This window comes from Stegostoma tigrinum, chromosome 38, assembly GCF_030684315.1.
Source record: "Stegostoma tigrinum isolate sSteTig4 chromosome 38, sSteTig4.hap1, whole genome shotgun sequence".
Taxonomy (NCBI): domain Eukaryota; kingdom Metazoa; phylum Chordata; class Chondrichthyes; order Orectolobiformes; family Stegostomatidae; genus Stegostoma; species Stegostoma tigrinum.
In genome coordinates, this window is record NC_081391.1 from 4,413,858 (window position 1) to 4,433,142 (window position 19,285).

The 19,285-nt window shown below is 40.0% G+C and overlaps 1 protein-coding gene across 1 annotated transcript in view; it reads left to right on the plus strand.

The window, feature by feature from the left end:
* Window positions 1-19,285, plus strand: part of srebf2 (sterol regulatory element binding transcription factor 2) — a 54,585-nt gene that overhangs the window by 22,261 nt on the left and 13,039 nt on the right. Inside the window, exons 6-15 of the mRNA XM_048521143.2 lie at window positions 2,556-2,670; window positions 2,860-3,041; window positions 4,095-4,281; window positions 6,511-6,695; window positions 10,320-10,581; window positions 13,702-13,868; window positions 15,011-15,161; window positions 16,445-16,538; window positions 17,765-17,874; window positions 18,263-18,395. Of these exons, the coding sequence (XP_048377100.1) occupies window positions 2,556-2,670; window positions 2,860-3,041; window positions 4,095-4,281; window positions 6,511-6,695; window positions 10,320-10,581; window positions 13,702-13,868; window positions 15,011-15,161; window positions 16,445-16,538; window positions 17,765-17,874; window positions 18,263-18,395 (1,586 nt within the window). The remainder of the gene's footprint in view (window positions 1-2,555; window positions 2,671-2,859; window positions 3,042-4,094; window positions 4,282-6,510; window positions 6,696-10,319; window positions 10,582-13,701; window positions 13,869-15,010; window positions 15,162-16,444; window positions 16,539-17,764; window positions 17,875-18,262; window positions 18,396-19,285) is intronic.

Sequence of the window (19,285 nt, forward strand, 5' to 3'; positions counted from 1 at the left end):
TTGGTGATATAATTCCAAATCAGATTTCCAATCCTGAGTTTGATAAATGACAAGGGCCTATGAACTATAAATCAGTTCAATGTTATTGCTCTCAATGGAATCAAACTTCTTAAATTTATTCTTGGGATGTTGATGTTGCTGGCAAGGCTGGTGTTTATTGCTCTTGAGAAAGTGCTGGTGACTGCCTGCCAGACCTGCTGCTTTCTGTGGTGCACATGAACCTGCAGTGCTGTAATGGAAGCAGTTCCAAGATTTTAGCTCAATGAAGCAAAGAAATGACTATTTTCATATTTAGGTGGTATGTGACTTGGATGCAATGGTGCTGTTGCCTTTGATATTTCTCTTTCTTATATCCCACATCCCGTCAATACAAGTTGACCATCAATAGAAGTTACATGATCAAGACTTTTAAATTTATTTATATATCAATGCATGGGGACGGCACAAATTCATTGTTAAAAAATAAATTGCCAATGGAATGAATGGTCAAATTAACTATACCAGTCTGCTGTGGTGACTCTTTATAAGGCAGCTATTATTTTGATCCTTTTGTCAAAATCTTTTTCGGAAAGAATTAGTGCTAAGTTGCTTTTATAATAAGGTAGTTGGAGCTGTCAGAACTTGTATTTGCGTGGTGATTTTAAGAGTAAAATGCCCCAAGGCACTTCAGACAAGGATGATAAAACAAAATTTGACACTAAGCCACAGAAAGAAATATTTAATGCAAATTAACCAAACATTACTATCACTCATGATTGCTGCACTTGTCTCCATTTTGTGTGGTCAGCAGTGTAACATATTTCATTGAGCAAGACCGAAGCTTGTGTTTAAGAGATGATGTACTGGCATTGGAGGCAGTCAAAAAGGGATTCATGAGACTTCCTTCTGGGATAAAAGGAGTTGACTTATCAAGAATAGATAAACAGGATAGGCCTTTGTTCATTAGCGTTTAGCAGAATGAGGAGTGAGCTTTAGATGTCAGAAGTTCATAGAATCCCTGTAGTGTGGAAGCAGGCCATTTGGCCATTCGAGTCCACACCAACCCTCCAAAAAGCATCCCACCCAGACCCAAACACCCTACATTTTCCCTGAAGCCCTACACATCTCTGCATACTAATTTAGCGTGACCAATCCACTTAAGCTGCACATCTGTGGGAGGAAACCAGAGCACTCTGTCTAATTGGGCGGCAGGGTGGCTCAGTGGTTAGCACTACAGCCTCACAGCATCAGGGACCCGGGTTCGATTCCAGCCTCAGGCAACTGTCTGTGTGGAGTTTGCACATTCTCCCCATGTCTGCATGGGTTTCCTCCGGGTGCTCCGGTTTCCTCCCACAGTCCAAAGATGTGCAGTCTAGATGAATCGGCCATGCTAAATTGCCCATAGTGTTCAGGGGTGTGTGGGTTATAGGAGGATGGGTCTGGGTGGGAAGCTTCAAGGGGTGGTGTGAACTTGTTGGGCCAAAGGGCCTGTTTCCACACTGTAGGGAATCTAACCTAATCACTCCGAGGAAACTTCACACAGACAAGGAGAGAACGTGCAAACTCCACACAGACAGCAGTGCTAACCACTGTTTCCATTAGCTGAGGAATCTTGAATAAGAGGGCACAGTGACAGAATAAGCTCAGATGTGAAGGAATTTCTTCCCTTGGCGGGGAGTTAATTTCAGGAATCCTTTGTCCCAGAGAGTGTGGAGGCTAGATTGCTGCACGTTTTTAAGAGGTATGTGAATTTTTGAAATTTCATGGAATTGGGAGCTAAGATGAAAGATGAGTTGAGACCTGGGACACATCTGCTATGATCTTGTTAAAGGGTTAAATGGCCTGCTCTTGCTCCTAATTCTTATGTTCTTGATTACAAAGATCCAGCATTCTCTGTAATGGTTTTCTTTTGCTGAGGACAGTTTAAATCTGTTGTCAAGTCAGGAGGATATTTGGTGTGTAGCAGTAATGGTCATCACATAAATAGACAAATGGTTAAAAATATTTAAAATCCTTAACTTTGAATTGCAGTTTTTAGAAAGCAAAATAAATGTATTACTGTGTTGTGGTGGAGGCCAAAATAAAGAAGTATTTTTTTAAATTCTTAGAAATAGTTTTTTAAATATTGTGGAAAATTTGACATTCCTTGAATACATAGTTAGCCTTTTAGGGTGTTTAGGAGTAATTATGAAGTTAGTTGAAAATCTGGTCATTGCCTTCATCAAGGTGCAGCTTCTTCTAAGAATTTTTAGACCATGACTGACATGAATTGCAGAGGCACTTTCAGTCTGAAAGAACCTTTACAGAATATTCTCTGCAATAGAGTAGTCTAATGGGCAGCGACTTCTCAGCTTCCAGTATCTCAAAATTACTCTCAGTTCCACTGAAACTATGTAATGAATGGCACAGATTTTATTGCAGTAAAATAGCCAATGTACATCATAATGGCCCAGTTGTGTGAAATGCACTGTACTAACTTATGCTTATCATTCTCCAGAAAGTACCGTTTCAATGTGCCATGTACTGTTAAATTTGAATGGAAATCTAGGTGAACCCTAACATGCCATGTTTTGTAGATGAACAAATCTGGAGTGCTAAGAAAGGCCATCGATTACATTAAATACCTGCAACAGACCAACCACAAGTTACGACAGGAGAACATGGCATTAAAAATAGCTAATCAAAAAAACAGTAAGTAGTGCTAACTAATACTCTCCTTTTTCAATTGGATTCGTCCTTTTACACACTTACTTATTGAATACTACCGACACTTAAGTTAACTCTTGTTCAGAATGATGCTTTCAGGTGCATTGATGAGTAAATGTTAGATGTCAAATTTACAAATAAATTGACTTCTTTTTCCCTTTTACCAATTTACAGAGGGCCTAAAGGCACCAGAGATTTCCAGCCTTTTAGATGTTGATGTTGACTTCAAGACTGATGACTTCAAATCACATTTGTTGATAATGTCACCACCACCTTCAGATTCTGGCTCCCCAAGCACTTTCTCACCTTGTTCCATTGATTCAGAACCAGGAAGCCCTCTCCTTGAAGAAGCCATGGTAACAGCAGTTTATATTGCTGTCATTTCTGTATGTTTTTACTTAATCAATATCTCATTGACCTTAGTGGTACATTATTGAAGATGTTATAACTTTTTTCAAAACTTTTTTTAAAGACAAAAACTAGGCATTCCAAAGAGAGATTTACATTTTCAGAGATAAGAACTGCCAATGCTGGAGTCAGAAATAATAGTGTAGAGCTGGAGAACAGAGCAGGCCAGGCAGCATCAGAGGAGTAGGAAAGTTGACGTTTTGGGTCAGAACCCTTCTTCAGAAAGAAGAAGGTTCCCGACCCGAAATGTCAACTTTCCTACTCCTCTGATGCTGCCTGGCCTGCCCTGTTCTTCCAGCTCCACACTGTGTATCTATGATTTACATTTTGCTTTGTCTAAAAAGTTTATTAAGAGTCTTGTTTACTTGCCTGTCATGCTCTCAGTCTCTCTCACCTTCTTCCTTTCTTGTTTGATTAGTCCAAATGGTTGCACTTGCATGCAGTTTGTGCGACTACTATAGTGTGTTAGAGTACACTGAAGTCACAGTTGCTTTTACATGAATGTTGTAGTCTGTAGCTGTTGACTGTAATATGAGGCACCAATGTTTTTTCTATCAAATGGCTGACCAGAGTCTTTCCTGCTCTTATTGCCTGCTATTGGCATGGATTAGAGGAATTTGCAGATTTATACTCCACCTGTTGATTGAGTTATGAATGCAACATCCTTAGCCATCATGCCTTGGGATGAAACTTGAACAGAGAACATCTGCCTCAGAGGCAAAAGAACTACACATTGCTGTATAAGACTTCCAGTGAATAGTGTAGTTGAAATTTGGAGTTCTGTTGCTTCCAAACTCTGAATGCTGAAGAAACAACTGGAACTTTCAAGAAAAAGATTTCTAGTTTTTTTTTTAATTCAGCAATGATTTTGAGAGATTTGAAGGTACTGATCAACAATGATCTAACTGAATGATAGAGCAGACCAAAGGGCTGTTATGGTCTTGTCTTAATCCTAATGTTCCTGTTTATAGTATTTATTGTAACAACATTTCTCTATTTAGGTAAAGGAAGAACCATTGTCACCCTCTACCCTCGGTATGCTGGATAGCTCTCGGATTCTACTGTGCACCCTTACCTTTCTCTGTCTATCTTTCAACCCACTTTCATCACTTTTTGAGCGTTTGACGTACTCAACAACAGTTGAAGATTCTGGACACTATGGTAGAAATATGCTTGGAATTGAGTCAGGTAAGTATGTGTAGATCTCTTGTAACAGAATGTTTCTGTGTTTCCATGCTAAACATAAAAGATAGGAGCAGGAGGAGGCCATTCAGTCCTTCAAGCCTGCTCCACCATTCTTCATGATCACGGCTGATTGTCCAGCTCAATAGCCTAATCCTGCTTTCTCCCCATAGCCTTTGATCCCATTTGCCCCAAGTGCTATGTCTAATCATCTCTTGAATATATTCAATGTTTTGGCATCAACTACTTCCTGTGGTAATGAATTCCATATGCTCATCACTCTTTGAGTGAATAAACGCCTCCTCATCTCTCTCCCAAATCATCTACACCGAATCCTCGTATTGTGACCCCTGTTCAGGACATCCCCACCATCAGGAACATCCTCCCTGCATTTACTCTGTCTAGTCCTGATAGAATTTAATAAGTCTTTGAGATTCCCCCATCATTCATCTGAACAATCCCTACCTAGTCAATCCTTCTCTGTCAGACCCACCATCCCCAGAATTGGCCTGGTAAACCTTCGCTGTACTTCCTCGAGAGTAAGAGCGTCCTTCCCCAGAAAAGGATATTATAGGTGCGGTCTTGCTGAGGCCCTGTAAAATTGCAACAACACATCCCTGCTCCTGTACTCAAAACCTCTCACAATGAAGGCCAACGTACCAGCTGCCTGCTGTTCCTGTATGCTTACCTTTAGCGACTGGTGCACAAGGGCACCTAAGTCCTGCTGTAGACTCCTCTCTCCCAATTTACAGCCATTAAGTTAGTAATTGGCTGCCTTGTTTTTGTTCCAAAGTGAACAACCTCACATTTATCCAAATTATATTGCATCTGCTGTTGATTTGCCCACTCACCCGACCTGTCAAGATCATGCTGAAGGATCTCTGCATCCTTGTCACAGTTCACCCTCCCACCTAACTTGGTATCATCTGCAGACTTGGACATGTTACGTTTTGTTCCTTCATCCAAATCATTCATATATATCGTGAATTGGGGTCCCAGCACTGATCCCTGTAGCACCCCACTGTTTTCTACCTGCCAATTTGAAAAGGACCCACTAACTCCTACTCTTTGTTTCCTGTCTGCAACATAGTTTACTATCCATCTCAATACACGTTCCCCAATCTCATCCACTTTAATCTTGCACATTAATCTCTTATGTGAGACTTTGTCCAACACATTCTGAAGGTCCAAATATATTACATTGACTGCCCCCCCCCATCAACTCTACTATTTACATCTTCATAGAGTTCCAACAGATTTGTCAGGCATGATTTCCCATTCATAAATCCATGCTGACTCTATCTTACCCTGCCACTCTTTTCTAAATGCTCTGCTATAAAATCCTTGACAATGGATTTGAGAATTTTTCCCACTACCGATGTTCAGCGCTCTAGTCCATAATTCCCTGTTTTCTCTACCTCCCTTTTTGAATATTGGAGGGTGGCTAGTTTCACTCCAATCTGCAGAAACTGTTCCAGAGTCTATAGAATCCCGGAAGATGACCACCAATGCATCGATTATTTTTAGAGCTACTTCCTTAAGTACTCTGGGATGTAGATTATCAGGTCCTGGGGATTTATTGGCCTTCAATTCCAACAATTTTCCCAGCACCGTTTTTCTACTAATATTGATCTTCCTCAGTTCTTCCATCTCACTGAATCCTGCATCCGCCAACAATTCTGTATTTGATTTGTGCCCTCTTTTTGTGAAGACAACCTAAGAATGTATTCAGTTCCTCAGCCATTTCTTTGTGCTGTATTATACATTCTGCCATTTCTGCCTGAAGGGGACCTTACGTTTGACTTTACCAATCGCTTTGTCTTCACGTACTGATTAAAAACACTGAGCATCAGTCTTTATTTTCCTTGCAAGCTTACTTTCGTACAATATATTTTCCCCTTCTTAATCAATTTCTTGGTCCTTCTTTGCTGAATTCAAAACTGCTCCCAAACTTCAGATTTATTATTTTTCTTGGCCAATGTGTATGCTTCTTACCTGGATTGGATGCTATCAATGTTACTAACTGACAAACACCGTGAGAGATACAAGAGTATATGCATTGGTAATAATTATATCTCAATGGGTTCTTGGATCAATTCAACTATAGCCTCTTTCATAAGAGGGTTTTAATTTCATAGACCCTTCGAATTATGTATTTATGTAGTTTAAATATTAAAATGCTGTGGTTTGCCATCTCTCCGTTTCTGTAATGTACCCTTTTCTATCTGTTTTTAGGAGATACAAAACGCTGGTTTGATTGGATGCTGCCCACATTAATCCTCTGGCTGGTGAATGGGGTCATCGTACTGAGTGTATTTGTAAAACTCTTCATTTATGGTGAACCAATCACACGCCTCCATTCTCAGTCCTCTGTTATGTTCTGGAGACATCGAAAGCAAGCAGATCTTGATCTGTCTAGGGTATGCATTTCATTTGGTTGGAATTGAGGAGAAACCGTATGTAATCATAACCCAGTTGTTCCTTGCAATGATCTTGAGAACTTTTTTAAGACTAGAGGGTAATTCAAGTTGATGAAATATGAAGTTTTAAAAAGTATTTTACAGTGAATAACGAGAGCTTTTTGAAGAACTGTGGCAAAACTTCGAAGTTATAGAGTTGGCTGTATGTGCAAGTGTTTATTTGCAGCAATGTTGTTAAAGAGAGAATCATGCTGCTGAAATTTGTCATCTGCAATCGGCAAATGCAAGAATGCCAAACTTAAAAATTGTCAAAATTTGACAGTTTTGTATTTATTTTGATATAAAGCTTTGACAATATGTCATTCTACTCAACACTCAACTTGTACACTAACAGAGAATTTTATTCTATTTCACCCATTAATTTAAGTAATTTAAAGAAATTTTGGGAAAGTATTTTTTTGAATTCTATATTCATACGCTGGGGATCGAGATAGAATTGGTGTGAGTCCACTTGTTTGATGTGATACTTGTAGTCATTAACATGAGGTACTGTGTGTTGGTCAGCAATGAAAGGACAATGTTCTCATCATTGTTACACATTCAAAGCCATTGCTGCTAGAAGTCTGGTATATCTGAATGTACTTTAGTCCAGACATATTTTGGACTAGATGCTAAAAAAATTTAATAAAATTTGATTAATCAAGATCATTGAAATTTGGCAGTGGGGTAGCTGTGTAATTGAGAACCGAAATTCTTCTCATTTGACTGTAGATAACCATTAATGAGATAGCTGTGCCACTCAACATTCCAACTGAGAGTGGGCAAAGTATTTTGAGCCACCAATTCAATTGCTGCCCTTGTCTGTAAAATTGCCTGCTTAAGCAGCTCACCCCACAGCCACATAATGGCTGCTGGCCCTTTATTTGGCTTGAGATGCCACTTCTTCATTTCCCGTCACTTTCCAAGTAGCCCTGCCAACCAACAGTCAGCAGCTGTCTGATCCCTGCTGCTACTGCTTGGACTGCGTGTCCTTCAGAGGGGAAACGTGTTGTCATGAAGGTGAATTTCAAGTAAAGTTTATTGTTTCTCCAGGATTGGGCTGATAGACCTGAGTGAGTGGATTGAGGCTGCTAAAACCAGGTTGTTCCTGCATGGAGGGAGACCTTCCAAGAGTGACTTGACAAATGACAATAAATGGCTTCAAATGTTCTGCCCTCTAAACTTTTTATACACTAAACAAGAAGTTGGTAGGCAAGGTTGGTTCAGAACTGTTCTTTTATTTCTGCAATCGGAGTTTCAAATCCAGCCCAAATTGTTTGAAGTGAAAGTCTGCTAGACCAGTTGTGAGCCCTACATGAAATTGGTTTCAAGAGACTCAAATCCATAAGACCATATGACCATAAGACATAGGAGTGGAAGTAAGGCCATTCGGCCCATCAAGTCCACTCCACCATTTAAATCACGGCTGATGGGCATTTCAACTCCACTTCCCTACACTCTCGCCGTAACCCATGATTCCTTGAGAGCAATAATTTATCGATCTCTGCCTAGAAGGCATCTAACATCCCGGCCTCCACTACACTATGTGGCATATGAATTCCACACGCCCAGCACTCTCTGGCTGAAGAAATGTCATCTCACTTCCGTTTTAAGTTTACCCCCTCTAATTTTAAGGCTGTGCCCACGGGTCCTAGTCTCCCCGCCTAACGGAAATAACTTCCTAGCATTCACCACTTCTAAGCCATACATGATCTTGTAAGTTTCTGTTAGATCTCCCCTCAACCTTCTAAACTCTAATGAGTACAATCCCAGAATTCTCAGCCATTCATCACATGTTAAACCTACCATTCCAGGGATCATCCATGTGAATCTCTGCTGGACACGCTCCAGGGCTAGTATGCCCTTCCTGAGATGTGGGGCCCAAAATTGGACGCAGTATTCTAAATGGGGCCTAACTAGAGCTTTACAAAGCCTCAGAAGCACATCGCTGCTTTTATATTCCAACCTTTTTGAGATAAACGACAACATCACATTTGTTTTCTTAATCATGGACTCTACCTGCAAGTTAACCTTTAGAGAATTCTGGACCAACACCCCCAGATCCCTTGATACTTCTGCTTTGCGAATTTGCTCACCATTTAGAAAATAGTCCATGCCTGTATTCTTTTATCCAAAGTGCAAAACCTCACATTACTCACATTGAGTTTCATCAGCCATTTCCTGGGCCACTCTCCTAAACTGTCTAAATCTTCCTGCAGCTTCCCCACCTCCTCAGTACTACCTGCCTGTCCACCTACCTTCGTATCATCGGCAAACTTGGCCACAATGCCACCAGTCCCTTCATCCAGATCATTAATATGTAAGGTGAACAACTGCGGCCCCAACACTGAACCCTGCGGGACACGACTCGTCACCGGTCGCCATTCCGAAAAAGAGCCTTTTATCCCAACTCTCTGCCTTCTGTCAGACAGCCGATCCTCAATCCAAGCCAGTAGCTCACCTCAAACACCATGGGCCCTTGCTCAGCAGCCTCCTGTGAGGCACCGTATCAAAGGCCTTTTGGAAGTCTAGATAGATAACATCTACTGGGTTTCCCTGGTCTAACATACTTGTTACCTCTTCAAAGAATTCTAACAAGTTTGTCAGGCACGACCTCCCCTTACTATAAATCCATGCTGACTTGTTCTAATCAGATCCTGCATTTCCAGGAATTTAGAAATCTCATCCTTGACAATGGATTCAAGAATTTTACCAACTACCGAGGTTAGGCTAATCGACCTATAATTTTCCATCTTTAGCCTTGATCCTTTCTTAAGCAAGGGGGTTACAACAGCAATTTTCCAATCATCTGGGACTTTCCCTGACTCCAGTGACTTTTGAAAGATCACGACCAAAGCCTCCACTATTTCCTCAGCCACCTCCCTCAGAACACTAGGATGTAGCCCATCGGGGCTAGGAGATTTATCAATTTTTAGACCTTTTAGCTTTTCTAGCACTTTCTCTTTTGTAATATCTACCATACTCAACTCTGTCCCCTGACTCTCCCTAATTGTTGGCATACTATTCATGCCTTCCACTGTGAAGACTGACGCAAAACACTTAAGTTCTTCAGCTATTTCCTTATCTCCCATCACTAGCCTTCCAGCATCAATTTGGAGCGGCCCAATGTCTACTTTTGCCTCTCGTTTGTTTCTTATGTATTGAAAGAAGCTTTTACTATCATTTCTAATATTACTGGCTAGCCTACCTTCATATTTGATCCTCTCCTTCCTTATTGCTCTCTTGTCAGCATCAGCTCTAACTTTAAGCTCTCCCTAATCCGTCTGGACGGCTGATGCTGAAAGTGCAATGTGTTCTCCTGGTGTAAAAGGTGTCGAAGACGCGCTATTTGGCATAGTGGCTGGAATTTTCCACTGAAAACTGACGTCCGAGTTGGTACTAAAACAATCAACTGCTTGTTGGAGAAAGAAACTTCATGTGTGTCACCTTGGTACCTAATTTCAATATATTTGTAAGGCTTGTTCTTGAGAGTCTTTCAAAATAGTATCCATGAAGACCTGAATCTGTGAATTACATTAAATGATGTGATCAAGTTGGAAGTTGGAAATGTGTTTTTTCTTGCAGGGGGCCTTTACTGCGGCTGCAGGAAACTTGCAGACTTGTTTGCTAGCACTGGGACGGGCATTGCCTGCCTCGCGGTTGGATTTGGCCTGTACCCTCTGCTGGAATATCATTCGGCACAGTGTCCAGAAACTGGTGTTTACACGCTGGCTCTTAAAGTGGACCAGAGGGTTTCGGCAGGAGGCACAGGTCCAAGAGGAGGCAAAAATGAGTGCACGTGATGCTGCCCTAGTTTATCACAAATTACTTCAGCTGCAATTAACAGGTACTTTAATGCATTTCAACATGGAGTCTCACATCATATAAAGAGGTCATTTAGTCCATCAAACTTGTTCATTCTCTGAAGGAGCTATCCAATTCATCCAACACCTCTGTTTTCTCCCTAATCATCCTAAATTATAATCACCTCTAGGTCAACAGATTTGCTTGCTTTCATTAGTGAGGGCGTAGAACATAGGAGCAAAGTTCCTCTCCTTCCTTATTGCTCTCTTGTCAGCATGAGCTCTAACTTTAAGCGGTCCCTAAATTGGCAATCCGACTGGACGGCTGATGCTGAAAATGCAATGTGTTCTCCTGGTGTAAAAGGGGTTGAAGACTTATGCACCTGTATACCCACTAAAACATTTAATATCTCCTCCTTATTGATCTTATTAAGTTCTAGAACCCTGCCAACCCAGACTTCTGAATGGACCTCTCAAATTTCAAATCTAATGTTGATCTTGCTTTGTGTGCATCTTCTCTGCAGCCATAACTTTGTATTCCTTGCTCTGTTCAATCACCCTATGATCTTTGTATATTATGATCTGCCTGTACTGAAAGAAAAACAAAACTTTTCACTGTACTCTTATACATTGTTTGATTTTATTATCGTCACAAGTATTTCACCTCTGAGTACAGATGATAAGTATTCATTTTTTCAACAGTTTTATAGCAAAAAGTAATTTGGTAGCATAAAACTTGGGTATTGATGAAAAGGATACACTTTTCCAAAGCTGTTCCTCTTCCACTCATCTGGGCATTCACAAGAATACCAACATAAATGAGAATAATTATTTTGTATTGAGTATTGACTGGTAAACAAATAGACTCTATTTGGTAGAGGCATCGCTTTGACAAAATTTGTCTTTCTTGCAGCAAAACAATTTTTTTTAATGTTAAAGCTAAATTTAAAGAATTTTAGCAAGCTACTTGAATACGTTCAAGGTAATCAGGCAGAGTCAATGTGGTTTTGTGAATGGGAGATCATGTTTGACCAATCTATTGGAATTCTTTGAAGAAGTAACATGTTCCATGATAAACTGGAACTGGTGGGTAAACATTAGTTGGACTTTCAGAAGGCTTTGATAAGGTGCTGCACAAAAGGTTGTGGAAAATAATAGCTCATGTTATGGGAGTAACATTGGCATTGATAGAAGACTGATTCCTATTAGCCAGCCAAAGTGTAGGTGTAAGTGGGTCTTTTAACAGGTTGTCATGATGTAATGATTGGCGTGCCAGGGATCTGTGCTAGAATCTCACATTTGCAATCTATATAAATGATTTGGATGAGGTAACAGAAGGTATGGTTTTCAGATACGTTGAAGGTACGAAGCTAGGTGGGGAAGTAAGTTGTAAAGAAGGTACAAGGAAGTTGCAAAAAGATATTTATAGGATATGTGAGTAGACGAATATGTGGCAAATGAAATATAATGTGGGAAATGTGAAATTATCCGTTTGGCAGCAAGGATAAATTAGAAACATATATTCTTAATGGTGAGAGATGCATTGCTCTGAGATGTAAAGTTATCTGGGTGTCTTTATGTCCAAATCACACATGATTAGTATGCAAGTACAGCAAATAATTAGGAAAACTAATAGAATTTTTTTAACGCAAGTTGAATTGAATATGAATGTAGGAAGGTTATGTTTCAGTTATACAGGGTGCTGGTGCCACTGCACAAGGAACAATGTTGGTCATTCTGTTTAACAAAGGACATAGGTGTATTGGAGGCAGTTCGGAGAAGGTTTACTAAACTAATACCTGGAATGGGTGTGTGATCCTATGAGGAAAAGTTGGATTGAAATAGATAAAGATCCTGAAGGGCCTTCATAGGATAGATTGAGTGCGCAGAGGGATTTTTAAAAAAACAGAACAGGTGTTGCCAATTTAAAACAGAGATTAGTTAAACTTTTTCCCGTGAGGTTCAAGAGTGTTTGGATCTCTTCTTGAAAAATTTTGGAGCAGCGGTAGATAGATTCTTATTAAGAAGGGGGTTGAAAGATTACCAGGGGTAGGCAGGAATATGGATTTGAAGTTACAATTAGAGCAGCATGATCTTATTGAATTCTGGGGACAGACTTGAGGAGCTGAATGCCTTTTCCTGCTCCAATCATACTTGTCTGTGATTCCATCTCAGGATCTGAGATGGTTTAATTGTTTGGAGGGAGTTGAATATGGACAACCCACTTGTGAACAGTGACAGAGTTATAGGTATAAGATGACACAAACCTACGTGTGAATGTTGTTTTTTGGATGTGATTGCAAGAAGGTATTTAGAGAGAATGAGTGAAGCTGTAACATGTATTATTCTGAGGATTGTCATGCATCAGAACGCTGGGGAGGTGTGTATGAAGTTTGACAGCTTGTAAGTGTTATTCCAATCTCCTTTTCCTGCTCTCCCAAGATCCTTAAACCACTTGGGATATTGTATGTAGATTGAAAAGATCCCACACCTATTGCTCACTTCCTCGGTCTCTTCCTTTCATGCCTACTTAGTTGGAGGGGTTTAACTCTTCCTGTTTCATGAGCAAATGTTGCCCTAATTAATTCGCACAGATACCATAGCAGGATCTTTTGGGTAATAATCAGAGACCTAAGGAGCTGCTTTCTTAGGTCTCCTTTCCCTTTCTCTAATTGCTGAAGCCACAGAGACACTGAGGAGATATAGTGTGACGTGGCTCGGAATAAGAAAGGACGCAATGAGTGGGGACCATGGATGAGTTATTTTGACAATTCCTTTAAAAGAATCTGATTATGAGTCGTGATTCTTTTGAGGAGAAGCTGACCCAACTGCAAAATTTGTATAGAGATATGATCCACTAATAGGATCTGACCAGGTCAGAAATTTCCACAGCAAGGAAGATCAGGGCTGCCAGAAATATGGGTGTGAATTCTGGAACTGGGCCCCATTCACTATTTATACAAAGGCCCAAAATCTTTAAAACGCTGAAAATCCAGCTCAATAAATTTGTTCTCTCACTTGTCCTTCACCTGGAAGCAGTTGATCAATGAATGTTTTTGGATAAAATTGTATTTGCCTCGTTCTGAAATTCCAAGTTGACTTGAACGTTAAACTACACAGTGCTGCATAGGTGGAAATAATTTCTCTTCCTGTTTTTAATGTAGATAAATTGGTGCAGAGTCCAGTGCGTGCCATAAGCCTTGCTTTGTCTGCAGTTAACCTGGCAGAATGTGCAGAGGAGAAAATCCCCCAAACCCTCATGATGGAAATCTATATTACAGCTGCCATTTGCTTTAAAACCAACTTTGGAGGCAAACTGACCTTTTTATCGGTGAGTAGATGCTGAGTTGGATTATCACAGACAGTATATGCAATTACTGTTCATGTAATGTTGACGCTTAGCTTCAGGGCAGGGGATCAATAGGATTCTGGGTGTAGTGGAATCATAGAGTCATACGGCAAAGTGACAGACCCTTCAGTCCAAATCACCGTGCTGACCAGGCATTCCAATCTGACTTAGTCCCATTTGCCAGTATTTGGTCCATATCCCTCTAAATCCTTCTTATTCATGTTCTCATCCAAATGCCTTTTATATGTTGTATTTGGACCCATCTCGATGACTTCCATACACACAGCTCGTTCCATACAGACAACCCTCTGTGTGAAACAGTTACTCCTCAGGTCTTTTTAAATTTTTTTCTGTCTCCCCTTAAACCTCGTTTTATGTCTCGTTTTAATCTACACATGCACATACACACACATCTGCACACAGACACGTGCACCCTAGGCACAAGACATTGGCTAGTAACCTTATCTATGTGCCTCATGATGTTTTAAACCTCCATAAGATCACCCCTCAGCCTCTGAACTCCAGGGAGAAAAGTCTCAGCCTATTCAGCCTCTCCCTATGACTCAAACACCCGTCAGTCCGGGCAACACCCTTGTAAATCCTTTCTACATCCTCTCAAGTTTTACAGCATCCTTTCTGTAGAAGGATGACCAGAATTGTACATTGTATTTTAAAAGTAGGCTCACCAATGTTCTGTACAGCTGTAACATGACATCCCACTGACCAATAAAGGCAGGCAAACCAAACACCTTTACTACCATACCTACCTGCGACTCCACTTTCAAGGAACTGTGAACCTGCACCCTGAGGTCTCTTCGTTCAGCAACACTGTCCAAAGCCCTAACGTTAATTGATGTTGGAGATGACTGAAGAAGGTCCTTCTGACTCTGGACTTCTCAAAGTCAGTTCAGTGTGCAAGCTGTAACTAGGAGCCAATGAAACTGATCATTGGAAGGTAAATTGCAGGATTCATTATGAATGTGGAGCCTCAAGTTACAAAGATGTATGAATGTGAAAGGCCTCAGTCTTTAACTTGTACACATTGCTGGTGAGACTGCCAATAAAGGAGTGTTGTGAAATTTTAAAGGAATGTTGTAATCTGTTTATTTCCTTCACATTTCTAGCGCTATTTCCTGCGCCGAGCCCAGAAGGTCTCTGATCCAGGCACCCAGCACTGGCTTTTCCATCCCCAGGGATGCCAGTTCTTTGTGGAATGTGATTGGTCACTAAAATCTGCTCCGCGAGAGAGTCTCTTCAGCTCTCTCCGAAATCCAGGTAAGTAACGCTGAATAAGATGCCAGTACGGTACTGTGTCCAGTAAACCGACCACATCGCAGACAAACAATCTGTCTTCCCTTTGTTATATAGTTTTCTGCCCACATCCTTGAGTTTATGTTCAAGATAGGCTGTTTGAGGAGAAGGCAAGGATAAGAACTATCTTCAGGCTTGGGCTTCTTTATAATATTTTGTTTATCGCATATAAAGGCTAAATACTACAATACATGGTAAATAGATATACCAGGCTTTAATGTTACTGCTACATTATTTAAAGACAATTGCATAAACTGCCTAATTGTAGTTGGCCACTCCAAGTGCTTCTCTGCACATGTTCACCTAATCTCCTCTTTCAATATGCTGGAATGTATAAAACTTTGGTTAGGCCACAATTAGAATACTGTGTGCAGTTTTAGTCACCACATTATAGGAACGATGTGAATGCAGAAGAAAGGGTACAGAGATGATTTGCTGGGATGCTGTCTGGATTGGAGGCTCTGAACTATGTAGAAAGGTTGGATTAGGCTGAGCTTGGAACAGAGAAAGTTAGAGATCTGATCAAGGTATATAAGATTGAGGATTATAGGTGGGCTGAATAGGAAGGCACTTCTTTCATTAGTAGAGGGATCAGTAACTAGAGGCCATAGATTTAAGAGGTACAAGACCAAGAGGTGAGTCAGGATTATTTTTTCAATGAGAAGGTGATGGAAGTCAGAAACTCACTGCCTAAAAGGGTGGTTGAGTCAGTAACACACGTGTTATTTAAGCAGCATTTAGTTAGCCACTTGTGTTGCTATAGCTTTCAGAGTTTTGGGCCAAGAGCTGGAAAATGGGATTGGTGCAGTCAAAATGTTGTTGACCAGCATGGACACAGTGGGCCAAATAGCCTCCTGCTGTGCTGTAAACCTTTGAGTCTATGAGAGACACTTTGGCAGAAACCTCGAACATGGACAGCTCTTGTGGTAAATAACAGTGTAAGTGGGCCAAGGCATACACGAAGATAGGGTAAAATTAGACAGGGAGTACATGTGGAGAAACCGACACTAATGAACAAACTAGAGATCATTCTGTTAATCATACTCTTGATCGCCTGTTTATCTAGGAGGCTATTCTTATGAAAAATGCTTGATTTTGTTCCCTCTGTGTTAACATGATGATCTATTTGCAATAATGTCATTCCATTTAAACTAATATGTAATCTGTATCCATTTAGTCTGTGCCAGTCCTGTACCTGGAGATGACCACTTGTAATACAGTACTGGTTATTTATTTTTCTCTTGCAGTTGATCCAGTAGCCCAGGTAAACCAGGCATTCTGTGAAAATCTGCTTGAAAGAGCTGTGTACTCGGTGCTTAAGCCTGAGACCGAGGAAGCTGGGTATGTTCAATGGCATCATTGGTCTAAAATGCATAGTTCAGGTGGTCTGAGCTTAGAAGCGGTAGCCAATTTGAGAGGTTAGTGTACGGTGGCAAAATGAGGAGACCATTCCCAACACTTTGTGGTAACTGGTTTTAGAAAAAAATGTACTGATGACCTTTAAATCTGTTCCCATCGAGAAGGGAGGATGATTGTGTAGCTAGTTATAGTTTGGCCAAGGAATATGGCATAAGTATAATACGTTTGTCGAGTTGCCCTGTGTTTTCCAGCTTCTGTGTAGGAATTAACAAAGTCAGACTTATCAATACTATTAACATTGATGCTTGAAGTTATGATCCATTGTTCAGTTCTGACTTGAATCATTATCAATATAAAGTGTTTAGCAGGGAACTGTGATGCTGTACTCAATCTTTCTACAAGAAGTAGCTCATTTCGTTGAAAATAAATACAGCATAATAGGGGGAGGTATGACGTTCATTTTAATTAAATGAATAGAAAAACTGAACTTTTTTAAAAGCTTGTAAATGCTGATGTTCAGAGAGACTTACATGTGCTTATACAGGAGCACAAAGTTAGCGTAAAGGTACAGCAATTAGGAAAGTAAATGACACAATGGCCTTTATTACAATAAAGGCCATTGGAGTAAACAAATAAAGAAGTCTTATTACAATTGTGCAGGACTTTGAGATTGCATTTGCAATGCTTTGTGCACTTTAACCTTCACATTTAAGGAAGGGCATATCTGTGTTGGAGGCAGTGCAAAAAAAGTTCACTCGTGGTCCCTGCGATGAGATGCTGACTAAATTGGGCACATATTATCATGAATGTAGAAAATTTGAACATTATCTCCTTGAAACATGTAAAATTTTTAAGGAACTTCAAATAAAATCAAAATACTGCGATGCTGGAGATCCAAAATAAAAACAAAGTGCTAAAGAAACTAAGCAGGTCTATCTGCACCGGCGGAGAGAAAACTTAATGTTTTGATTCTGATGTGACTTTTCTTCGGAACTGGATTTCTCCTCCTGGATAAAAGCTATTCATTTGAAATAATGCTGCCTGATTTCTAAGTGTTTGTGATATTTTCTGTTTTTGATTTTCTATATAAATCTCAGCTGTTGTGAAGTAAAAACTAAAAATGCCCTTAAGCATCCTGTCAATACATTTTGTTCAGTTCCTGATTTAATAATTATAATATATTAAGGATGGTGTATTGTCTGTTGCAGGGAGTTCTCTAATGTCTTTGAGTACTTACAGTTACTAAACACATGTGCTGACACAACAAGGAGTTTAACACAGGCATTTGCCACTGATGCCAGTTTGAGAACAACCACAGGTGAGGATATAACCTGGAACGATTCAATTTTGAGATACTTTAGTTTAAACGTTATAAATGACCTGAAGTGTTCTTTTTTCAAAAAAGGAGAAACAGTCAATGGCAAAGTATCATTCTCGCCAAGTACAATGCTTCGGCAGATTATGTACGTTCTTTGTGAACTAATACTTTAGCAATTAAGACACTCCCACCTCAGCTTTGTGTTTGAACAACTGAAATTACTTGGGTAGAACCATACTACATAGAAGCCACTTGAAGTAATTGGTACATGTTCTTAAATAAAAAGAATGCTTTGTGTGAAAATATAAACATACTTTGTTTACATGAGCATCGTCATTAGAATAAGTAATTGCAATGCCAGTAAATTGATCCTCCGTCCTGTTGTCAGGTCCAGATTCTGTCAGTAAATGGTGGACAGCTGTTGTTATGTTTACTGTACACTGGCTTCAGGGTGACGATTTGAGAGTTAAAGGATTGTCTACTGAATTGGAACGAATCCCCAAGTCTCTGCAGATGTCTGAGTAAGTCAGTGCTTTTCCACGAATGGTATACAGCTAAAGAATGATGCCTTTACACAGTGGTAAACTTTTGGAGATCTGGAATAATTCTCTTCTGTCAAAATTATTAATGTTTCACTTGAAAGGAAAATCTTACACCAAAATAGTTATCAATTACTCAAATGTGAAGACGCCATTCTGCCCTTTGAATCTGTTTTTGCCGTGAGATTGATCTGAATCTTCACTCCTCTACCGACCTTGATTCTCTAACTCTTCCGATCTTTGCTACTAAAAATCTATCAATATCGGTTTTGAAATCTCCAATTGCTCCCAGCTTCAGTAGATACTAAGTGACATATGTCCAGTTTTTCATTATTCTTTGCAGGAAGAATTATTTCCTGACATCATTGCTGATTGCCCAGTTCTAAATTTGAAATCTTTGGCCCCCCTCTTTGTTCTATACTCTGCCACTGGAGGGCATTGTTTTTGTTGACCCTTTCAACTCCTTTAATCTGAAACACCTCAAATAAATTACCCTTTAACCTTGTATACACAAGCCTTAGCCCATATAATCAGTCTTCATATTTTAACCATTTTAGCTATGATAGCAGGGACTGAATTTGATTGAATCATGTTATGCCCTTGTTATTTTAATATTGCTTCCCCAAAATTCTAAAGTGAATCACACCTTCAAAGGTTTGCGATTGTGTGCATGTGCATATTGGTCCAGCACACTTATTTTGTAACATGCGGAATGACTTGTTCCCTGAATCCTGGTTTTTGTGAAATGATGGTCCTGAAGGCAAAAACGTGTAAATCATAGTGCTGAAGGCAGTCATTCCCCTTGTAAAGCCCCAATTTAGTTTACAACTATGTTATATTGTAGCCTGCACTCCAGCCTGTCCATTCCACTA